The 22,722-nt window shown below is 39.0% G+C and overlaps 6 protein-coding genes across 8 annotated transcripts; 1 reads left to right on the top strand and 5 right to left on the bottom strand.

The window, feature by feature from the left end:
* The first annotated feature begins 1,368 nt into the window (after positions 1–1,368).
* Positions 1,369–4,569, top strand: LOC117632649 (mitochondrial substrate carrier family protein B). Of its 2 annotated transcripts, XM_034366194.1 has the most exons (8): positions 1,369–1,498; positions 1,629–1,995; positions 2,548–2,724; positions 2,829–2,975; positions 3,093–3,194; positions 3,279–3,349; positions 3,461–3,528; positions 3,849–4,569. In XM_034366194.1, exons 2-8 carry the CDS (start codon positions 1,759–1,761, stop codon positions 4,088–4,090), a joined length of 1,044 nt encoding a protein of 347 aa, XP_034222085.1. In that variant the 5' UTR covers positions 1,369–1,498; positions 1,629–1,758; the 3' UTR covers positions 4,091–4,569. The 2 variants fall into 2 exon arrangements, with proteins under 2 accessions (XP_034222085.1, XP_034222084.1); XM_034366193.1 differs by having other exon boundaries at positions 1,369–1,995.
* A 4,418-nt stretch (positions 4,570–8,987) lies between these two features.
* LOC117630520 (dynein light chain LC6, flagellar outer arm-like) lies at positions 8,988–10,282 on the bottom strand. Its single transcript, XM_034363227.1, has 2 exons — positions 10,145–10,282; positions 8,988–9,197 (listed from the first exon to the last, which is right to left on the bottom strand). The coding sequence occupies exons 1-2, from the start codon at positions 10,280–10,282 to the stop codon at positions 8,988–8,990; spliced, it is 348 nt and encodes a 115-aa protein (XP_034219118.1).
* An 805-nt stretch (positions 10,283–11,087) lies between these two features.
* Positions 11,088–12,104, bottom strand: LOC117632721 (protein MIZU-KUSSEI 1). The gene has a single exon (XM_034366278.1). The coding sequence runs from the start codon at positions 12,016–12,018 to the stop codon at positions 11,266–11,268; it is 753 nt and encodes a 250-aa protein (XP_034222169.1). The 5' UTR covers positions 12,019–12,104; the 3' UTR covers positions 11,088–11,265.
* A 424-nt stretch (positions 12,105–12,528) lies between these two features.
* On the bottom strand, positions 12,529–14,269 carry LOC117630519 (protein NRT1/ PTR FAMILY 2.8). The gene is made up of 2 exons (XM_034363226.1): positions 14,066–14,269; positions 12,529–13,983 (listed from the first exon to the last, which is right to left on the bottom strand). Exons 1-2 carry the CDS (start codon positions 14,252–14,254, stop codon positions 12,529–12,531), a joined length of 1,644 nt encoding a protein of 547 aa, XP_034219117.1. The 5' UTR covers positions 14,255–14,269.
* An 852-nt stretch (positions 14,270–15,121) lies between these two features.
* Positions 15,122–18,209, bottom strand: LOC117633027 (protein RETICULATA, chloroplastic). Of its 2 annotated transcripts, none has more exons than XM_034366694.1 (8): positions 17,892–18,209; positions 17,042–17,738; positions 16,847–16,945; positions 16,321–16,541; positions 16,105–16,174; positions 15,941–16,020; positions 15,764–15,828; positions 15,122–15,556 (listed from the first exon to the last, which is right to left on the bottom strand). In XM_034366694.1, exons 2-8 carry the CDS (start codon positions 17,633–17,635, stop codon positions 15,363–15,365), a joined length of 1,323 nt encoding a protein of 440 aa, XP_034222585.1. In that variant the 5' UTR covers positions 17,636–17,738; positions 17,892–18,209; the 3' UTR covers positions 15,122–15,362. The 2 variants fall into 2 exon arrangements, with proteins under 2 accessions (XP_034222585.1, XP_034222586.1); XM_034366695.1 differs by having other exon boundaries at positions 15,125–15,556; positions 17,042–17,641.
* A 1,179-nt stretch (positions 18,210–19,388) lies between these two features.
* Positions 19,389–21,787, bottom strand: LOC117630518 (putative receptor protein kinase ZmPK1). Its single transcript, XM_034363225.1, has one exon. It carries the CDS (start codon positions 21,785–21,787, stop codon positions 19,406–19,408), a length of 2,382 nt encoding a protein of 793 aa, XP_034219116.1. The 3' UTR covers positions 19,389–19,405.
* Between the last annotated feature and the right edge of the window lie 935 nt (positions 21,788–22,722).

Raw genomic sequence — 22,722 nt, 5'->3', positions numbered from 1 at the left:
ATCAGGTATGTCTCCACTAACGATCAGGCAAGATCGAAGAAACTCTGGCATAGGCATCCCAACTAAGATTGCAAACTTAGAATAATAAAAAAGAGATAAAACTTGAAAAATCAAGCCATAACAATACAAATAAAACTCTCACCAAAGAGAGATGAAAAGCTCTCACAAAGGAGAGATGAAAAACTCTCACAAAAGGAGAGGTGAAAACTACACAGAGAACCCAAAGAGTCTCTGCAACTTATTCCAAACATAAAGAAATTGCAAAAAAGATGGTGGTGGAGATCCGACGCCGAAATGCAGGTGAAGATCCGACGTTGAGCCGCAGCCACCTTTAATGATTGGATGAAAATCATAACAAAACTAAGACAAATAGGGACAACCCTTTGTCTCAGAAAATGAGGGAAGAGGTAAAAGGAGGAAGAGAGGAAGAGAAGAGGGGAGAGGGGGGAAGAACAATGGCTTCCTCCCCCCTCAAATTGAAAAAGGCTCTAAGAGTGTTTTTTGGAGAAAGGAGGCTAGGGTTTTTGTGTAGGAATATGCACTACTACTACTAAGGGAAGGGATTTTTGCTTTTATATGGGTTTTATGTGTACAGCTTTATTCATTTTGTAAATTTTATAACTGTAATGTGCTCTACACCTTTTTGTGTTGCATTTGGTGTAAACTCAATTTTTTGAGTTCATTTTGGTGTAACTTAGGCAAGACAATGATCACCCAAACCCAAATCCGAAATTGGAATTCGTTGCTATGCAATCTTCAACTTGTTTTAGTTCATACAAAACCCAATTTAAATAAGGATGATTGGTGAGCAGAAGGAAAGTCAATGAAACATGACAAACGTGTAAGGTTCGTCCAAAACACTTTGGCATGGTTGGGAATTTTCCTCGTTTGTAATGAGTTGCACGAGGACAAGGAAATGTGACAAGTATTTACAACGTACTTGTACGGAACCTAACATAAATAACGTGTCATAGTCAAGGCAGTATGGAAGGGTTGGTGCAAATTGTGGGGAAATGACACTTCAGAAGACTTAGGAGGGAGAATTGAAATATTTTATAGCTTGGTCATGTAACAAATTTTTTGTCCAGCACGTTAATTTGAAATTTCCAATGTGTACAGGTTGTTTTGAAGTGCCCCGGATGTTATTCAAGATGGCCTCTTAAATAGTTGCGGTGATTAAAGTCAAGTTTTATGTTTTTTTTGTCGTCTTAAAAATTTCTAATATAATTTTACATGTCTTTCTTGTCTCTTGGATTGTCTAAAAGTTCAATAAACTAATTAAAAAATGAGGTACATTAGAATTAAAACTAAACCAAAGTTTATAAATAGATAGAATTATTTCATAAACCCCCAAATTCTAAAGTTGATTAAACGAAAGGAAAGAAAAGCGAGAAGAGCATTTGGAAAGTTTGTAGTCTCATCGTCCGTAGCACGCAGAAAAATGTTCCACATGTGAAGCGCGTCCACGCTTATTAGGAAAACCAGTCTAAACCACAAGGTAAGTTAACCCTCTCGTCCTGTTAGGGTTTTCGCTTCTCTTCTCTCAAAAGGGTCTCTCTGGACTCTGTCTTCTTCTTCGTCGTAAGATTTTTCCAACTCCGTGACCACACAGTTTCACCCAATTTCAGATTCTATAAGATTGTTCCAATACCGCCCAAACCCATGCGAGATCAGCCAAGCTCGGCTCAACCCAATTTTACAGACGGGGAAAGATTGAAACTTGCGTAGAAATAAGATAGAGATAGAGGGTTTGTGAATATGGAAGCTCGAGTTGGGGTGGTAGTGGAAGGAAAGCAGAGAGCTTTAAATTCAGCTCAGGGAAGCGTGGTGGATGGAGGTGCCAGGAAATTTTTACAGCAACAGAGCCAAGCCAAGCAGTCTATGAATCAATCGGCTCAGGTAGGCACGGTGAACCAGCTCTTAGCTGGTGGTATTGCTGGGGCTTTTAGCAAAACCTGTACTGCACCTCTTGCTCGCCTCACCATCCTCTTTCAGGTTCTCACTTATTCCTTTTGGTTTTTTTATTTTGGCGCTAATTTAGCTGGTATTGTTTTGTGATATGGGTTTTGGTGGGTTTGTGTCTTCGAGCATTATTGATATTTGAGGAGTGGGATTTTTTGTCATAGGTTGGGGTTTGCTGAAAGAGTGTTCAAGTTGGGGCTCTGTTTTCTGATTTGGGATATAAAGTAAAGGGTTTTCTTTTTTGAATTTTAAATTTTAGTTTCTTGGTCGAGGGTTGAGAACTTGGCAAAAGAAAATGCAGGACATGTTGTGCTGAAGCTTAATTGCTTTTGTTTGGATTGATGTTAGTTCAAAAATGCTCATGGTGGGAAGCTCGTTCCATTCCTATATGTGTTGAACCTGTTTATTTTGCTTTATACTTAAAGTTTGCTGTCGTCCTTATTTTGCAATAAATTACCCAAAGGGTGGACAGCTCCACATCATTGTGTGTTAGTATGGGGTTTCTTTGTACTTTTCCTTTGATGGGTTACTAATGTTTGTTTTTGAAGGTGGTTAGTTGACTGTTCCGTCATTTACTTCTGTTAGGTGCAAGGAATGCACTCTGATGTTGCAGCATTGAGTAAGGCCAGTATATGGCATGAGGCTTCACGTATTGTAAACGAAGAAGGGTTTAGAGCATTTTGGAGAGGCAATCTGGTTACTATTGCTCATCGCCTTCCATATTCTTCTGTCAGCTTCTATGCTTATGAACGCTACAAACAAGTCAGTGAATACATGCCTTGGCTGAATTCTAAGCTTGTTGAATTGACTGATGTTTTAGCCTTGCAGCTTGCTTTTATTTCATCTGACCTGTTTTTATATTGCAGTTGCTGCATTCACTTCTTGGCGAAAATCTTAGGGGTAATGCAAGCACAGACATGTGTGTGCACTTTCTTGGTGGTGGGATGGCAGGATTAACCGCTGCCTCAGCCACATATCCGCTGGATCTTGTGAGGACACGTCTTGCAGCTCAGGTACTGCTCAGATATTGCAGTTCTTGTTCATTAAATTTGGTCTTAGGTATGATTTATAACTGTCCATCCGTTGTATTTTTTCAGTTTGATTTTTATCAGTGTATTCGAATTTTGTAGAGAAATGCACTATACTACAGAGGTATTGGGCATGCATTTCATACAATTTGCAGAGAAGAAGGTTTTTTGGGATTGTATAAAGGACTTGGAGCGACACTGTTGGTATGCTTTATTATGAACCTGCACATTCTTTGTTGCTTTATTTTGTTAACGCTAATTTCCATTTGGTTTATTCCTGTGGCACAGGGTGTTGGGCCCAGTATAGCAATAAGCTTCTCAGTTTATGAGGCTTTGAGGTCTTTTTGGCAGTCTGAAAGGTGAATACTGCATAATTGGTTGATTTGGGGCCGAATTTTTTTGAGTGATGTTTATTGTCCCTCTATTCGTTTGAGTTGTAATATTGTAGTTTTCAATTCTTCTGACTTCAGGCCCAATGATTCGACTGTCATGGTCAGTCTTGCCTGCGGCAGTCTTTCAGGCATTGCCTCATCAACAGGTAAGTGATCTGTGACATTTGGTGCTAGTTTGGACCATCAAAAGATGGATCGCTATAATAGAAAATTGTGACATGATGCACAATGGAGGATTTATTTTCACAAGGATAAATACTTTACAAATTAACAAAAACTTATATACTGATGTAGTTTATGAACAATACTCCTTGTATGATGCCTTTAAATCTTGTATGGTTTTCAGATACAGATAGATGGCAAACTATGTTAGGACTTCCAATTGATTTGTTTAGGATCTAGCAATAAGAATTTCAGATTTATTGTTCTTCTGTGTGATTATCTTTTGGTCTATTTGTTATTTCAGCAACATTCCCTCTGGATCTTGTGAGGCGAAGGATGCAGTTGGAGGGGGCTGGTGGTCGAGCTCGCATCTATAATACCGGCTTAGTTGGGACTTTTAAGCACATAATCCGGACTGAAGGCCTACGGGGCTTGTATAGAGGGATTCTGCCAGAATATTACAAGGTTGTTCCCAGTGTAGGCATTGTCTTCATGACTTACGAGACACTGAAAATGCTTTTGTCGCGCATCCAAGCAAGTGACTAGTTGCCTCTAAATTTCCCGTCTTCCACCATTGGTCATGCCATGGAATTCGCGAACTCACCGGGGTTTCCAACATATGAAGGTAGGGAAGAGGATAAAGTTGGTTAAACACACAACATAGGTAGAAGAATAGTTGTGGTAGTTGAGAAATATTTGGTGGTAAATTTTGCTGTTGCTGCCATGTGACCATATTTATTTCTGTATAGGAAGTTTAGTTAGCTGCATGAGTCACAACATGCTCCCATTTTGATATAATTAGGTAGCAACCTAAGTATTCATTGATGATTACCATCGTAAGAATTTTGTTGTTCCAGCTCCTTTGTTATGTTCCATTGTTATTTCATTTTATTGAAGTCTACAGTCAAATGACATGTTAAAGCTGTTATGAACTGTTGCTGAGTATCAAGATGATACTATTTTTGGAAATTTATGTAGAAGGGGGAATTTTATATATTTATTATACCTGAAGACTCGAGAGCTGACTGGAATTGCCAGCAATTTCTTCGTTTTACATATTGTGGCCAATCATCGCGAATGCTTGGTTGGTTTTGCTTTTAATGGTAAGAAACATCATATGTTGTAAGAAGCATAAGCCTAGAAGTAGTTTACACTTTTTGTGTTTATCGTCCCCAACCATCTTCGATCTCCAATATCATCATTTGTTTTCTTCTCTTTAACCGTTTGCATATTGCAGAAAAGCTTGTGGGAAGATTAACGATATAAAAGCTTGTGAGAAGATTAACGATGTAAAAGCTTGTGAGAAGTTTAAACATGCATGCATCGTTAATCGAATTGTTACCTTCCAAGTTACACAGCTCTGTTTAATTTTTTGTTTTTTAGGTGAGGCACGTAAAAGTTATTTAAGCAATACAGTAAAGGTGTATTGATAGTGGTCTCAAATTCGAACCCCTATGACAAGTTGGCAATGTGTGTGAGAAAACCCCCCTCCCCCCTCTTTAACTTTGACAAAAGTTAGGTGAATTCCCAAACAATTAAATTGGAAAACAAACACTATAAAAAATCAAACAAAAGAGTTTCAAGGAAACTTGTTAACTTTTCTTTTAAACTGCTACTCTCAAGGGTTTCAAGGATTTTTGATGAAGGGTTTGGTCGTGCTCATCATATTCTTAAGATTTCTAAGTAAACCAAGCAAAATGAACGATAAGAGATGGTTGTTAATGCCACGTACATCTCAAATCGAACTTTGTATATGACAGAGAGAGGGAAAAACTTGCAGAAATTCTAAGAACAAAGGTTTACACTTTAACACTCGATTTTCGGGATATATTCTCTAATTATTTTTCATATAATCACAGTAAGGTTCTTCTTTATTCATCTCGTGAGAATTTCTTTAATATACTCATCGGATTGTTGCATATGTTTTGTCGTTTAGCATAAAAGATGGACTAAAAAACTATATAATTAAGGATGTGCAATCTCTCTCCAAATCAACCAAATATTTTCAATTAGACTAAATAGTTAATCTAGGATCATAGCATGGTTCTTACTGTTGATGATGGTATTTAACTTTTAATTAGACACCAACGGTGGTGGACATTTTATTAATTTAGTATTGTTGGAAATACTATTAAGCAAAAAAAAAAAAAATTGAATAAAAAGTTCATAATTGGTAACCCAAGAGCTGAGAGAAAAGTATCAGATCACAGAGAGATGCCATTGGCAAAGGAGCTTTAAAGTTTGATTCAATTCTCCTCTGCTTTGCATGAACCTATAAACAATACAAAAATGGCCCCACATAGAATACCAAGTGTAAAGAACACATGGAGGAGGGTGTTTGATTGGTCCTTGCTGGCATTGCTCATCATGCTTATGCAACTCTTATCACTCAAAAGGATTCTCACCATTTTCTTTTTTTGGACAGATATATGGATCTGCAAAATAACTTGGAATATAATCTAATTTCATTTGAGTGAAATAAGAAGTGTAGGATATCATTTTCATGGTCCTAGAGTTAGAGGGCCATGGTGGGAATATGTGTATTGTCTGGAAGTTGGCATCACAGCACAATATTATTATTGCATATATGCAATATAAAACTCCATCAATATCAGCAAGAGTTTCAGGGAAGCTCCTATCATAAGTTTTATACTTGTGGAAAAAGTAACCCAATTTGGCATCTATTCTCATGTCGGAAGAGAGAGAGTTGCAGATTTAGGCAATCAAAAAATGATCAGGAGGGACCATGACTGGCTCACATTTTAGCCGTACATTTTCCAGAAACCCAAAAAAAAAAAAGAAGACTAAATCCTTGCCATTGTTTTGGCCTAAATAATGCATGGTCCAGCCATTTTCCATGCCACTCGAGCAATTTGCATGCAGCTGAGCGAGAACACACTAATTAATTTTTGTTGTGCTAATCATTGATATTGCATGCTGTGACGAGACCAACAGTTTTATCTTAATGTGTTTATGCAGAAACATGATTTCTGTGAAGGAAGTTGTGGTTCCACTCCAAAATCGTAGTATTAGAGTAAGATTTCATTAATTGGGCCCATGTTGCCCAATATGTGTTGTCCACATGTTAGGCTTGAAAGTTCGCTATACGTGCGGGGTGTGTGTTGAGTGTGTTTGTCCCACATTGAAAAATTAAGGGACTTAACTTGAGTTTATATCCCATGATCAATTGGTTTTGGGGTTGAACTTCTACTTCCTTCATTTTGCATGCTTTAGAGTAGAAATAACCAGTGACATTTTTTTAAAACTGAAAATGGACACTGAAGGCTTATATATTGGCTATACTTTATGATAATTTAGTAATCTGTTAGCCAAGTTTTAAAAGAAAATTATCTGTAGCTATCTATCTCAAGCTCCTGCAACCGAAAAGCTCTGAGTTGGGGGAGGCACCTTTCATTTCAGTAGCTGAGGGAATAAATTATGCTGCTGCTAAAAGCTGATTGAGACCGTGAAATCTGCTGCAACATGTAAATGTGGTACCGCTTTCCTTTTCAGTTCATCAGCTTTGAAAGAGAGAGCTTAGCTATTCTTGAAGAGTACTGAACAATATTTACAATTCTTGGGCTGTTTCAAGCCCAGTATTGATAACAATCTTACAAAAAAAAATTGTTGAGGATCTTTTATAATGGCCAGAGGAGATCTTTAAATTCTCCTCAAAAAGCAGTCAAGGAAGAGACATCATTGTTTTTTTGAAAGTTCATATGTCTACCTTTACCTTATCATTTGCTTTATTTATACACCCTCGTTATTTTAACATATACTTGCAGAATATACCGTCACCACTATAAATACAGAATGCCATCATGCAGATTGTCCTCACACCTCCTTGCTACCAAACCACCTCCTATTGAACTATATTTTGTTTCTTTTCTATCATCTATTCTTCATTAATCATTTCTTCATAGAGTTGATACAACGATTTTGGGTTAGGATCGGGTAATCTGCATCCTGAGGTTTAGATCAGCACATATGCTTGTTGTATCTGGTCCTTGGGATGCGGATTACCTCGTCCTCACCGCCAATGCAAGACTTGTTAACCTCATGAAGCTAAAGTACCTGATGCACGTTTTGGTTATTTTATGTTCTTTGTTTGTTTCTGCATTTTCAGGTCACATCCCCTACATTGCTCAGGTGATCCCTTATGTTCTATGCAATCAGGATTGAACACGAGCTTCAAAAAATCGATGTCATTGCCCAGGTGAGGTGCTGGCTTACTGCAGAGGTCAGATTGCTGTGCACTGATCAACTTTTCTGTTTGTGGTACGTATCAACTAGTGAGATTTTTGTGGACTCTGGTAATTAGACCAACAGTCGTTAATCTAATAAGCATAAGAATGTGCACATTCTCTTATGCTTATTAGAGAATTACTCATTGGACGAAACTTTTTATATCTATCTGCAAATCATCAGCAAATTTTTAGATCTTGAAATTAAGTTGATGGCTACTTAAATTTATAATATAACTTTTTCAAGTGATGAAGCGCCCTGCGCCCTTGAAGACTGATTCACAGTACACGAAATTTTGGTTGTAAATTATGTTGGCAGGCTCTTTCGATTATTGTATCAAGAGCTTTTAGGCAAGCTTCTTGTGTTGGACTAGCATAAATTCATCTGGCTTTCCAAAGCCACCCAAAAGCATGGATTTTTCTCTTGGTTGCTCTTGGATGTCAGAATCAATATATGCACTTTTTCAGGAATGGGGAAGAACCCAACAGCCTCTGTTTTATTGATGTTGTTTCGGTATATAGTTACGGGAACACCTGTTTTTCCATTGCAGATACAATAGTTACGGGAAGAACCTAATGCTTCGATTGGCAAGGTGAAGCTGCTTGGAATGGTATCAAGAAGTTTGTGATTCAAACATAAAGAGAATCTCTCAGTTCAAGGGCACACTTGACATTTATGACATCAGACATGCCTCGGGACGGTCATATCTACTGTACCGAGATGAAAAGGATTTACAGTCCAAAGAAGAAAAATCTTTCAAATTGGATTTCTGTTAAGGAAAAGATGGTCTACGATGTTCAACCTAAGGTACTAGCAGAATGGGATAATATTCCTGATTCTTCTCTTAAGAGGCAATACTCACAAATGTTGTACAATCTTTTGTATTTTATTTTGGACTTTATTTCAATTTAGCTGGATGTTCTGTCTGTTCCAGTGTCTTGTTGCAGTTTTTTTTTTTTGTCATACTGTATTGTTTTCTTGTTTATAAAATTTCTGGTCCATAAATTGAAAAAGACAAAAAAGGCAATGCATGATCTATGCCGGCTGCAGCTGAAGACTACTAGTTGAGGCATGCAATTGACCCCTTGTTGATTTGGATTTATGTCACCCTAATTTATTACTTTCCTTCTAAGATTGAACACCCCTAGCATTTGCCAAGTTCCAACTTCTCTTGCTGGCAAATATTCGATAAATTGTCTTATGCATCATCACTATCTTGGCTTTCCGTCTGCAGCACACCAATAGCTTCTTCCCTGCTTTCAGTAGAGTCTTTGCCATCCTTGAATATGAGAAACTCCATCATCTCCACATGGAAGAAAATGAAAGTCCCACACAAATGTGTGATGCAAGATCCAAAGTTTTTGCCAACCACACAGTGCCAGGCAGAGCCATAAGCTTCATCAAACTTCTGTTTAGGAGAACAAAAGCTTAAGGAAAACAGTGGAAGAATTCACAAACAATGAGCAGATAAGATAAGAAGTCAGTTCCCTTGGCATAAAAAACAACTTTTATCCAATACCATAAAGTGTGTTACATCAAGGGTGTTAAAACTTAAAAGGGTTTTTTACTGTAGTGTCCCATGACTGGTTGCTTGAATCACTGATAATATATGAAAAGTGAAAGTTACTACAGTAAATGACATCTTGCAGCTAAATTCATGTTAGCCAATCCCACAAATCCCAAATCAACCGGGATACATCCTAACTGCACATTTGGGAAAGTGTATTTTCCAGACAGAAAGTAGGAGGAGGAATATATGCTTTGGCCGTAGGTGAGATTCAATCTAAAGCATAATCTAACCTCCCCCATACAGACCAGGAACAAACATAAAAAAAATAGCACACCAAACCTACTTATTTAGTTTAATTAGGCTGCTACTTGAACCAAAAGTTAAGCTTTTTTCCAGACATAAAGGAAGTTATACAGCTTTAAACATGCTATTTGGAGCCTAAAGTGGTAGCTGAGATCGGCAACTTTGGTAATGTTATCCAAATATGTCATATTAAATTGGTTGTTTTAGCTCCTCCGGGAATCACTGCCACTATGCCATGCTGCAAAGTTAGCGTTTGGATCCTTTCTACCCTGCATTGCTTTTGAGAAGAAACTACTTTTTCTAATCTTTCCTTGCTCCACACATCGAACCCTTTTGATCACATAATTAGCTTTGTCGTTTTGTGGCATTTTAAAAATGAGCAGACAAAAGATATGATGGCAATCTCAGATCACTTTTCTAGTCCTTCTTTTTCTACTGTTTCATAGGAGTATCCATATATATATATATATATATATATATATATATATATATATAAAACGAAGTGAAGAATATTTAATCTTGAGGGTGAAAATAATTGAAACCTGTTTGATATGGTGAGCAATGGATCTACAGTCAGAAACTTCATGGAGATCAAGAGCCTTGTAAGCCAACTCCATGGCATGGCTCTGCATGGCATGTGGCATATCTGTTTCTCGCACCACAGCTTTTCCTTCCAGCATCTTATCTAGTGAGAAATGGGAAGCAAGATGACTTCTTACAGAGATTGATGTGCTGCAGAAGCTTCTAATTAGCACACACATATATATATATATATATACAGATTATAAAGAAATTACGCAGAAATAATTATATAATTAGGTGGTGGAGGTTTAATGTTGTATTATGGCATTTATTTTGAGCCTCAAAATCCCATGGTTTGTCTTTTAGATGAAAGTTAAAATCAGAACAGTTGTACAGAAAATATCTAAGTTGGTAACAGTAGAACTTGCAGAAGAGTTACAAACACAAGTGACAGGTGCCTTGTTATTTGGTTTATTCTTTGTAGCCTAGTTTGAAACTTCAAAGTGGTCCATAGTTGTATTCTTGTACAGACATGGGCAAATTTTTCAAAGAATCAAAACCCCTGAAATTCTGAAAACACAAGGCTAGGAACATTCAAAAAACTTAACATCCGTGGACTGCAATGTTTATGAACCCACATCAGTCACACCATATCAATCTGCACTCTGTTTTTAATATTTAGATCATATATGGACGGCTGAGATAGATGCAAAATAAAATCTTTACCCACTTAAGTTGATCATTGTGTTTAGTGCCATGAACATAGGGAATGAAGGTGCAAAAGTAAGAAATGATCTGAAATTTCATTGAAATTTTGAAGTCTGTTGATCACTTCTGAGATGAAATGATATACAATGTACAGTTGATATTGCTGGAATTAGCTAGCCCCCTGCTATCTCTATCCAACCCTCTAAAGAAACCCTCTAAAGAAACCCTCTAAAAAAAAAAAAGAATTTCTCTTCCAAGAAAATACAAAAACCCCAAATTCCCAACAAGGATTTTCCAAAAAATCCGTAGCTACAGAAAACACCTAGTTTTCACTTTCCATTTCAACAGTTCCCAGAAAAGGAAAAGAAGAAATAACCAGAGAGACCCATAATAATTAAAATAAAAATGTGACCTTGAACCTTGAGCAGAAGTCTCATGAGTGCTTGGACCTAAGCAAGAAGACACTCAGTTCTTGACCCGGGTACTGATCCGGGTTAATCAGATGAAACGACTCCGAGTCAGCGCTCCCCACCACGTGCTCATAGTTAGCCCTCATATACATCACCTCCTGACCCGAATCCGACTCCAACCCGTACCCGGTCGGCATAACCCCGGCGCCGACCGTCGTCGACTGCATCGTCTTCAGCATCAATTTCACCTTATCGCTCGCTCTCCTCCTCCCCGCGAACCCGAGTTGGCGGCCGTTGCAGTGGACGGTCCAGAGCGGGACGGAATGGAGCGGACACGTGGCGAGCTGGGACCGGCCCGACTCGTCGCACTCGAGGGTTACGCGGACGAGGCCGAATCGCATCTCGTTGACGAGCTGGTGGGTCTTGATGGAGAGCTCGAGGAGGAGGGTGGGTTTGGTGGAGAGGCGGTCATGCTGGATGCAGAACCACACGTGGCCGAGGCGGTGACCGAAGATGGTGCCAATGACCATGGATTTCGAGGGACGAGGCTGCAGGGGCGCGATTGTCGAGACGGCGTCATTCTCGGTTGTGGGTGAGGAAGACTGCGAATCTTGGTCTCGTGGGTCGTGGGTTTTGGAGGCGGCGGCGTCAATGTCCTCGAGGTCGTCGCGCAGGGAAGTGCTCAGGCGTTTCTTGGTGCCGGCGGAGTGGGTTGTTTTCTTGGTGGGGGAGAAGCAGGGGATGATAAATCGACGGAGGGCGTCGATCTTGGTCATGGTTTTGGTTGATTTGGGGTTGGTTTCTTGGGATTTGGTTTTAGAGTTCCAACTTTCAATGTCGAAAGGTTGAGTCTTGGAGTCTCTGAGAGGTTGGGAACTCTGGTGTTGGTGCGGTGTGTGCAGAGAGAAATATATATATATATATATATATATATAGAGGCTGCGCGGGAAAATATCGAAGTCAATATAGCCGTTACAATTTTCCGTCTTCTAGCAAGGAAGCCTTACAAAATATGACCGTGGTATATCCCAGCTTCGGCCACGTGTAAAATATTGTTTACCAAAGATTCATTAGGAAACTATTACGCTGCCGTGGTGCAATGCAAGATAGAATGAATGCTCACAAATAATGAACAAAATGTAATGTAAAGATATTTACTTGTAAAACACATGCTTTGAGGTTTTCAAACGTTCTTGGTACTACTAGGAGAATCAAATCAATAACATTACATGAAAAAAACAAACAGGACTATAAGAACACTAGGCAATATCTGTAATCTACAAGAACTACAACCCCCTTTCAGTGTCTCTGGACCTACAACCCTTTTCAGTGTCAGAGTTAACTTGGTTTTCAGAATTTTCAACAGCTGCTGCATCGGATAGATAATGGCGGGCATAGAAATGGAAATACACAAAATTTAGGACCCCGAGGCCGGCTATGGTGTAATAGTAGTAATCAAGCCTATTCTTGTTAAGATCATTGCCACCCAACCATGATGAATTGCCATTCAAGCCACTCACTTTTTTGACGATTGTGATGAGAAGGGAGGTTAGGTAGCTTGCCATGGACAAGCTGAGAAAGAAGACTGCCCCAGCAAAAGTCCTCATGCTCTGTGGCCACTGCACGGTAAGTAGTTCCATCAAGGCAATTGCAGCAAAAGCTTCAATCAGACCAGATAATGCGAATTGTGGCACGAGCAATGCAACCGTTATAGGTGACTCGAAAGTCCCGTGCTTCAGAGCTGAGTTCCGGCGCTTCATCTCAGTAAGTCCGGCCACCACCATGCACAGAACTGACATCACAATGCCAATCTTAAACCTCTGCTCCATTGTCAACCTTCCGCTTTCATTCTTGTTCCTTTTCTGCATTTGAGGAATGTAGAGGCTCTCGTATATGATGATCCATATTGAAAGTGCAATCATTGGTGCTAGCCCCATCCAGGCTGGTGGAATTTGGAATTTGGGTCCAATTGCTTTGTTCATCTGAATTGCTTGAAAGATCCCAAAAGAATTCATTTGGTTCATGCCTATGAAACAAAAAATTCCAGTTATCCAAACAGGCAATATCCACACCACAGATTTTAGTTGCTCAACTTGCTGCACACTGCATAATCTCCATCCATTTGTAGGCTTGCCTTGGCTGTCCACTTCACTAGGGTCCATTATCATAGCAGCCTTATCAATGAACTTGAGTCTGTCCGTGCAAGCTGCCGTCTGAGACTCTGATCCAATTGGAGGAGGATCATAAAACAACTTCCCTGAAGTTTGTCCTGCATTAGAACCATATTTTCTGCAGGTAGCTACTACAACCTTGATAATGTCGGTGAAGACGCTTCCTTGGGGCTTTATGCGTATGTACAACTTGGTTCCAAGCAAGAAAATTATTATGGAGAGACCAAAGCAGGCAGTTGGTATGGAAAAACCCAAAATCCAGCTGACATTGGTCTGAATATAGACTACTCCGGTGAGAGCTATGAGGAGGGCTACGGTGAACAGGAGGTACCACCAATTGCAAAAGCTGTCTAGCTGTGCTCTTCCTTTCTCTGTTTTGGTGTCAAACTGATCAGCTCCAAAGGCAATGTTGCATGGTCTAAGGCCTCCAGATCCAACAACTAGCAACCCGAGACCCGAATAGAGGACGGCTAGCTGCCAAGCATTAGGTTGTGGGCATTCGGTTTGTCCTTTGCAGGCAGAGGGAGTTAATTCGTGTAAACCTGCAGTTAAGGTCAGGGTCCCCATTCCCTGCCAGATTGAAATCACAAGTGTTCATAGATCCTTAAAAAATTAATTCAATGAATATCATATTCTATTTATAGATTCTTACCAGGAGGGATGCTATTGAGCTAAAGAGAAGAGTATAGAACTTTCCAACGTAAGTGTCAGCAACGAAAGCACCAAACAACGGTGCAATGTTGCACGAACCAGACCAGATGTTGAACACATTAGCCGAAACTACATTATCCAAGTTGTACTTTGTATGCAGATACATCACCAAATTTGCAACCAAGCTCATGGAAGCCACCTTCTCAAACGTCTCATTCCCTTCAAAAACACAAATCGTAACAGTCAGAACTCATCCAACTATGTCTTCATTAAGAAAACGCGGGGGGTCCAATCCCCCCATATAAAATCATTATAGAAATGATAAGAAAAGATCAACATAAAATGAGAAGCTTGCCTAAAAAAGAATTTACCAAGGATGTATCTGACGGCTCTCCATCCTCCAACTGGTGTTTTGGGAGGAGGGGATTGACTGTCAAGCCCTCCTCCTGATGAAGAATGCGTCGCATGCTCCATCGTTCTCAGTCTCCCCTCCTACTTTCTTCCCTCTTTGTTCTCTCTGTAAGAATCTTTCTTGCATATATGTGATCTCTGTAAGTTATGGTTTGTTTGAGTGACAACTCACATTAACACTTATATTTGGTCCATGCGAATGCTGCGGGTAAAGGTTATCCTATTTTTAGCTGATTGCTCATAAAATCAAGGGAAGTGCAAAATACTTTGTAAACTGGTGACTCGTCTTAACAAATTTCTCCTCACAAAATAGGGACACCTGGAACTACCAAAGTTCACACACAACGTATTAAACCTTTTCAGTTTTTATCTTTTTGTCCTCCTTTTAATTCTCAACTGAAGCCTGTTTCCCAACTACATTGGTTGTCTGCTTCTCTCCCCTCCCTTCAAAAAATTGATCCTTGTTTTTTTTTTTTTTTGTTTTTGTTTTGGTTTCCGTTATGCAGCATCAATGAAGACAGAGCTGCATTTTGCTGAAGCGAGCCTTTTCTTTTCTAAGCGGCTTAGATGAAAATACTAACACATCACTTGCAATGCAATTACAAGAACTTCAAGACCGGTGCCAATTTGGACTGTTCACATCTGTACAGGCAAAAAATGCACGGAACTAAGGTTTTATTATCCGCATAATCTATAAATGCAGCCATCATGATTGTCAATAGGAAAAAGTAAAAGACTTTCTACTCAGCATTTTTTATATTACACATAAAAGCATTGAGGACGAAACTAATCCTAAGGGGATCGGAAAGTTTTTGAGGGACCGAATTTCGTTGGCGATTTTGTGCTTCTTGTGCATTTGAGAACCTCTCTTTCTGAAGCTCATGAAGTTATTGAACCCCACTCCATCTAGCCCAGTCCACGAACTGCATTCCACCATAGATGTTGTTGGCAAATCGTACACCAACCGTGAAAGCCAATGCGACGGGCGGGATCTGCTTTGCCATAGGCGATGCCTCTACCAAGCGTTCAAGTCCATTGATGATCTGATATCGGGTGTTGGAAGAGAAAGCAAGGAAAACACCTGGTAGTTTGGGGGACAAAAAGAAAACCGAGTTATTGAAATAGACTACACAAGTGACAGCAAATGTCAACCAGAACCATATGAAACTAAAACATAAGGGAACCAAAAATGCCGATACACTCATGGAAGTAAAATTCATCCCAATATCATAACAAGGTAATAAAGCTGACAACCTATAACAACTGTAAATGATGAAGTAATGCATACCCCAAAGAACTGCACTCTTAATTAGAGGTGGCACGGGTATGTCCTCTTCTGATTTCTTCACGCTCCTGACATTTATAAAATAATTTGGTAAGCAATGATGCAAATCAAGAAAGCTGCTAGAGTTGTGCAAGCAAGCGTGTGCGCACACAAAGAGAGTCTGTCTAGATAGAAGTGTACCGCTTGGCAGTCATGATTAAGTTTGCAATTCCCTGTCCAATGATACCACATCCAAAGCCTACTGTGCCATACAAGATGCCCTGAAAACAGAAAGGTTGAATCAACAAATATAATGAACGAAGACATAAAAATATCATTTGGTTAAAGATATGTGTAAATCTTACCTTAAAAAAGTAAGTTGCAATTCTCTGATTCACAGAATATCTACACCCTGGCCTTTCAGCTTCAAATACACTGCATAAGATGATCGCTTAAGAAACTTAATAAATACCCATTATTTTCTAAAGCTGCAAGTAGATGTGACAAGTATGAGTATCAAATATTATTAGACGTGAATTGATATTTAGGTTTGAGTATTGTTTTTGGCATGAGCTATTGACCTGCTAGGGAGAGCTCCATAAGAATGCTGCAAGCGCCCAAGGAACCCTTTTGATAATGATGGTTGCCCAATACGAGCATAGGGTGCCAACATCCCAACCAAAGCAACATTAACCACCACCCCAACCAAAAGATCTGCAACATACAGCTCAAATTCTGCCCAGAAATCTTTGCCCCTCTTTTGAACTTCCGCAAATGTAGCACAACAAGAATCAATGACTATCTGCATTGCACTGGTCAATATCATTATATATAATAAAATGGGGCACTGGGAAAAGAATCTATGATCGACAAAAATTTAGCCACAACTTTGATGCATAGGAATTTACTATGCATGTGCCCATTTACAGGATATCTTATCACAGAAAGTGAACCTGGTTTGTACAGGAGACAAATTATATTCATGGGGAGCCAAGATGGGGGTAATCACATATTAAAGTTGATACTATTCCCTGTCCTCACCATCTTACATCTATCATGTAACCAGATGAATAATTTGTGTAAAGTTACATCAAGACAAGCACAAACCTCTGTTCCAATTTTGAAGAGAAATGACGGATCGGCTAGCATTCGATCACGAAGCATAGAGCATGACTTCATTAAAAAGCCTATAGGCCAGGCTGACCCCTACAATTTAAATGTCACACCATATTAGGAGAAAGAATCACTGATGCTGAACACATTGATACATAATTACTGAATAGAAACTTAGTACAGCTGTACCTGCAAATCCAGATATCTAAGGAGAAGCACTTTTCTAATTCCCACACTCTTGGCAGCCTCTATCATATCCGAGGGAAGACTGGCCCCTCGAGCCTCTGTCTCTTTCATAACCTCTTCAAATTTCATAAGTGGCCCAAACTCTTCTTCTTCTTTATCATCCCCATCATCGTCACCACCACCACCACCCCCTCCTCCTCTACCATTCGTGTATTTCCCATCACCACCACTACCATCAAGCACACCATTCTCGGTTTTTGATCTATACTCGTTCTCCAAAATCCTCGTTTCCTTTCCTAAAATAACATCAGCTCCCTCATTTGAAACCGTTACTGCTCCCAACTCAGAGTGTGATTCAGCCTGAGGCTGAGACATACTCATGACCATAAAATTCCGGTCTTTCTTCACCGAAAAGGAATTGACCCCATGTCTAAAGCGATTGTTCCTACAGAAAACTGGCAAAGCTACCTCCTTTGCATCATTCCTAAACCTTACGCCATCAAAAATCAAATTTTGGCTCCACATCTTCCTCAAAACGACCTCGTTCCGCAGGGTTACAACATTCGATATTCCAAAGCTCGAAGAACAACCCGCCATATATGCCTTTCAAGAAAATCGAAAATTTCTCACTCGATAATACAAACTCAGAGAAGTCGACGAATTAGTAGGCAATCGCCACCAACACAAAGCCCTTAGCAAGCTAATGCAATCAAATCACACAAAATAGACTTATATACATATATATTCACATAATCGCAGCTGATTAAAACAAAAAATCTACAGAAAATGAAGCACCAATCAGCCATAACTACTAAAGTAAAGAATGAAAGTACAACTCTTGTGAAGTTCATACCTTTGCACAACAATTTTTGGTTGCAGTCCGAACTTTACGGCGAGAGATAATTGTGCGGGAAAACGGAAGAAAGTGAGAGGGAAAATGAGGGAAAGTAAGAGGAAGGTGGCTTGTTTGGTAGGAGAGAAAGTTGAGGCTTTTGGTATTCGATTATGCAAGCTGGGATGTTTGTTGAGTGAGTGAGTGAGTGAGGGAAGCGGAGACGCGAAAAAGAGACGTTGAGATTTTTGCCTTTTATTTTTTATTTTTTTCTTTGCCTTTTTGGGGCTTTTCAGTTTTCTTCCGGTGGAGGCTGGGGCACTTCTCGTTGTAGCATAGTTTTGATTCCTAATCAGGCGGCTTCTGTTCCCATTTATGAAAAGGGAATATTGTTGCTCACAACTTTAACCTAATGTGCACTTTTACAATCCTTCTTAATACTTGATACGTGTCAATTAGTATAATCATAGTTAATTCTTTATTTTGTATTTATGGAATCATTGTTATGTCAATAGACACGTGTTAAATAATGAGAAGGATGATAAAAGTACACCTTAAGTTAAAGTAATGAGCAAAAATACTCCCTTTATAAAAATGTATTAATTGGGCAAGAAATTCTCTAACTTTTTTTCTAAAAAATGATTTAAAAGGTCCCAAATGGCCATAAAATTGGATATTGAAACCTTTTATTAGACATTTAAACAATTTGTGTGAAACCTTTTATTAGACATTTAAAACAATTTGGCCCTTTCCAATTCTTCACATATTAGCTTGCTCCCTTCGAATAATGGAATAAAAATGTCTAATCTCTATTTTGCTGATGATTGCTTACTTTTCGTCCAGGCAAAAAAATCGGCTCATAACATTAAGTTTTTGCTTAATAATTTTCAAGCTATTATCTTCATAAGTTTACCATTTTATTTTTCTTATCATGTTGACAGGTTGTCATTGTCAGGCCAATTTCTTTTTTAATCAGGCGGCAGTCTATTTTTACCCCTATTTAATCATCTAGTGAACTGCAAATTGACAACTTTGGAAAATGATGTTTGCAACTTTGATTGCACAGTATCAAATTAAAAAACATGCACAAATCCCACATGTAATTGATTCTTTTCACAAAAGAGAAAATGATGTTATAGGCTTACATATCTAGTCCATTGCAAATATTACAAAAGATGCAGTTGAAGGAAACTTTTACTCAAGCAACAATAGCTCTAATAGTTTTTATACTTCTGTTCATGGTATTAATTTGTTAGGCTGTAGAACCATTTATTCATAGTTCTGTTCATGGTTTTAATTTTTTCGATTTTCTATGAACGATTGTTGATTCGAAGAATGAAAACTGAATCATATATCATACAGAAACTTGAAACAATTGTTGGAATCACAGTTTTTATTCAGCTGGAATGCTCCAATCCTAGTAACCTATCATTACATTTAATGGGAAGCTAAACTAATGTAAGAATAACATATTATTTATTGTACATTTAGCTTCTATTATTCACTCTCTCTCTGTGATCTTCTTCATCTGGCCCTTACTGGTCATTTTCAAGTAGAAGCTCCACAACCTTACTCATGGCTGGCCTTGCACTGCGATCATCTTGAACACACAGTAGGGCAACTTTCATCAATCTTTCGAGCTTCTTCTTATCGAGTTCACCAAGTAGTCTAGGATCAAGTACTTCCTCAAGCCCTTCTTTTCTGATCTTTTCAGTCACACATTGTGCCAATTGGTTGCATTCATTGTACTCTTTGGCAAGAGCTGATATGAGAATAGAAGCACTTTTTCCACTCAGTAGTTCCAACAAAACAATCCCATAGCTATAGACATCTGCCTTTGCATCAATTTTCAGGTTCATCATCCACTCTGGAGCCATATAGCCTCTGGTGCCCCGGGCTTTCGAAAATCCCATCCCATTGATGTCCCTGATGCCTTGGATGTCTTTGAATAGCTTTGACATGCCAAAGTCTGACACTTTAGGTTCAAGGTGGTCATCTAACAGTATGTTTTGAGGCTTTACATCACAATGGAGCACCCATTCTAGGCATTCCTCATGTAAATATGACAAACCCTTTGCTGTGCCAAGAGCAATGTTGTATCTCTGCTCCAATCCTAGTTCTCCATCTGATGTGAACAAGATTTTGTCCAGTGATCCATTCTCCAGGTACTCGTAGACGAGCAGCTTATGCTCATTGTCAGCACAGAAACCCCATAGTTTAACCAAGTTCCTGTGATTGATATTCCCTATCACACTCACCTCTGCCCAAAACTCTGCATCTCCTTGCAAGATGCCATCTAGTCTCTTCACAGCAACAACTCTTTCATCGTCTAGAACACCTTTATACACAGTTCCAAAGCCACCTTTCCCTACCTCCTGTTTGAAGCCATCGGTGGCTCTTTTTAGTTCTGCGTACGTGAAACGCTTGAATCCCATGGCTAGTGCGATGTAACCCATATTCACAAATTCCTCATGAGCATGCTTTCGGAATGCGTACCACCATGTCAAACCAATGCAGATTGTTTCAATTATTGCAAAGGAACTTAAAAATCCAACCAGGTAATCCATGTATCGATTTTTGTTGCTCTTTTCCACTTCAAGATTACTAGTTTTGAGAGAAACTTGTGCAGCTGAGCAGTTCAAATCGTATGTTTCTAGCTTCTTTATGACTTCATCCTTGCTCAGAAAACCTTTTGGAATTTTAACATGCATGATTTGGAGAGTATTCGGCATATGAAATCCATTAAGGAGAAAACTTTTAGGGAAACATTGCCCTTTTCCATCCAGAGCATATCCGAATCCTTTGCATCTAGAATCAGTTAGGCATTCATTCCTGCATGCGCTGAAAGAAATTCCAAGAGCATAGGTATCCAAGTCATATCCATAGTAATCTGTGTTAGGAAGCAAAAGGAAGTCTGACTTGGTTGCATCATTACTCAAATCGAACGAAGCTGAGCAGCCTTTCGACCTGTCTGAAGGATCGTTTAGGGAGAAACCATAAGGGCAACTACAAGTAGGTTGTGGTTTGTAAGTGCAAATACCGTATGCACCACACAAGCCATGAACCAGGCAAGCATCCACACCATCAGGCACCCATGACATTTCCCAGAGCCCAGTTGATTCATCTAGACTGTACAATCTTAAGATACCATCATAATCCATTGTTAACCGGCGCTTTGGGCCAATTCCATAATCAGATGCATTGAACATCAAATTGTCACTTGATATAAATTGTCCAGCCTCATCCAAAATTGCTAATCTAGAGCTATTGTAAGGTGTTCTGCCAATGTCAAAAACAGTTCCATCCGTCTTTGGCCAATAAGCACTCGAAAATTGAGGGCCATTGTAAACGAGATATAAGACATTACTATCACCGAATTTGAAGTTATAGAATCCAGATAAGTATGTACCTTGACTTCTCATGGACACCAAGGTTGTGTTCCTGACAAGTTTCTGTGATGGTAGAAGAGTATCTGTAGGAGAATCAAAACTCTGCCAGAGGACCTCCTTTGCTTGGTTGATCAACACCAAGTTTCCTGTCTCAAGAAGCCGAGCCTCCACACTTGCATCAGAGAAAGTGTTGGTTGACCAGACAATTGATCCAACCCCATCAGTCAAAACCAAGTTGCCATTTCTGTGGAGAGTTAGCTTGGACCCTCTTCCACTAACAGGCTTATCTCTGTTAGCCATCCAGACAACTGTTTTATTGACAGAATTGGTGAACCATATTGAATAACAAGAGGCATTGGTGCCAACCTTGTAAAATCCACTGGAGAAAGTTCTATTTAGTGAAACCAAGAAGTCAATCTCTTCCTCAACTTTCAAAGAGCTCCCCTGCCTTAAGCTGGACAACCCTGCTTCACTCCAATCAACTGTTGCTGCAAACAGCAAAAGAAGGAGAAATTTGAGAACTTCCATTGAAGGTTTTGAAAAATGCTTTAGGCCTGGAGTTGCTCGTTTGCCAATCTGGACTATATAAGGTTGCAAAACTTCTTGCAATGAAATTCTGCAGAATCTTCTTTTTTTTTCTTTTTTTTGGATTGTAATGCAAAATCTTCTTCATATATGCACAAAATTCAACTTTTTAGATCAGATTTCTTGATTCTAGAACTAACTACAGTAATTTTATTTAATGCTTTTCTTTCCATGGAATATTACAATTTTCAGCTTTCCGGAGCAAGTGATTGGTTTTTGACTTTTTGGTGGAATTTTTGTACAAGACCAGTTGGAGATAAAGGCTAAGATCTTGAAGATGATTGTGGAATGTGTCTAAATTTTTTGGAGCAGCCAATGAGAGCAATCTTTGAAGTTAAGTCAGCATAAGATGCAATCCGGTCAAAATTGTGTTGCTGTGGAAGAATGATTATTTGAAGACTTTCTTGATTTTTCCTCAAGAGGTGCGATACATGGCTGGAAAGATAAGACAAAGACCTACAATTTACATATTTTTTCTGAATTTTCTTGGCAGAAGAACGACCCTAAACGTGTGTGCAAAGTAACTAACGTGTTATCCCAGTCAAAGTAGGAAGACGAGTCAATTACTTACCCATTTTGGATTTATGTTTTAATTAGGTTTTTCTTTATTTTGGGCTGCTGTAAAAGCCCAGTTAGGGAAAGAATAGATGTGTGAAGTTTTATTTAAGCATGAGAAACAACTCCTTGGGGAGTGACACAAAGACTTGGAGAGATTGGAGATGCCAGAAGAGTACCCCAATTGGCTAAGTTTTATTGTTTCTTCCTTATGTTTTTGCTTGTGCCGAATTCTATGATTATGTGTCACTAATTTCCTGTTGCTAGGGCATGATGTAGCCATAGTATGATAATCTAATTTTTCTTATTTTACCTATATGTTG

This window comes from Prunus dulcis, chromosome 6 (genome assembly GCF_902201215.1).
Source record: "Prunus dulcis chromosome 6, ALMONDv2, whole genome shotgun sequence".
In the NCBI taxonomy this organism is placed as follows: Eukaryota; Viridiplantae; Streptophyta; class Magnoliopsida; order Rosales; family Rosaceae; genus Prunus; species Prunus dulcis.
This window is presented reverse-complemented; position numbering and strand designations above follow the sequence as displayed.

Bases quoted from the DNA above. Each gene is read 5' to 3' on its own strand.
- LOC117630519 (XM_034363226.1), bottom strand. From the start codon at position 14,254: ATGAGCTTGGTTGCAAATTTGGTGATGTATCTGCATACAAAGTACAAC. The intron at 13,984-14,065 runs GTAAGAATCTAT...TCAATCTGGCAG, and splicing joins GCTCAATAGCATCCCTCCTG to GGAATGGGGACCCTGACCTT.
- LOC117632649 (XM_034366194.1), top strand. From the start codon at position 1,759: ATGGAAGCTCGAGTTGGGGTGGTAGTGGAAGGAAAGCAGAGAGCTTTA. The intron at 1,996-2,547 runs GTTCTCACTTAT...TACTTCTGTTAG, and splicing joins GCCTCACCATCCTCTTTCAG to GTGCAAGGAATGCACTCTGA. The intron at 2,725-2,828 runs GTCAGTGAATAC...TTTATATTGCAG, and splicing joins CTTATGAACGCTACAAACAA to TTGCTGCATTCACTTCTTGG.
- LOC117630520 (XM_034363227.1), bottom strand. From the start codon at position 10,282: ATGCTGGAAGGAAAAGCTGTGGTGCGAGAAACAGATATGCCACATGCC. The intron at 9,198-10,144 runs GTTTCAATTATT...TCTCCTAAACAG, and splicing joins TTGCTCACCATATCAAACAG to AAGTTTGATGAAGCTTATGG.
- LOC117632721 (XM_034366278.1), bottom strand. From the start codon at position 12,018: ATGACCAAGATCGACGCCCTCCGTCGATTTATCATCCCCTGCTTCTCC.
- LOC117633027 (XM_034366694.1), bottom strand. From the start codon at position 17,635: ATGGCGGGTTGTTCTTCGAGCTTTGGAATATCGAATGTTGTAACCCTG. The intron at 16,542-16,846 runs GTTTGTGCTTGT...AGTGCAATGCAG, and splicing joins TCTTCAAAATTGGAACAGAG to ATAGTCATTGATTCTTGTTG. The intron at 15,829-15,940 runs GTACACTTCTAT...TATAAATGTCAG, and splicing joins TTAATCATGACTGCCAAGCG to GAGCGTGAAGAAATCAGAAG.
- LOC117630518 (XM_034363225.1), bottom strand. From the start codon at position 21,787: ATGGAAGTTCTCAAATTTCTCCTTCTTTTGCTGTTTGCAGCAACAGTT.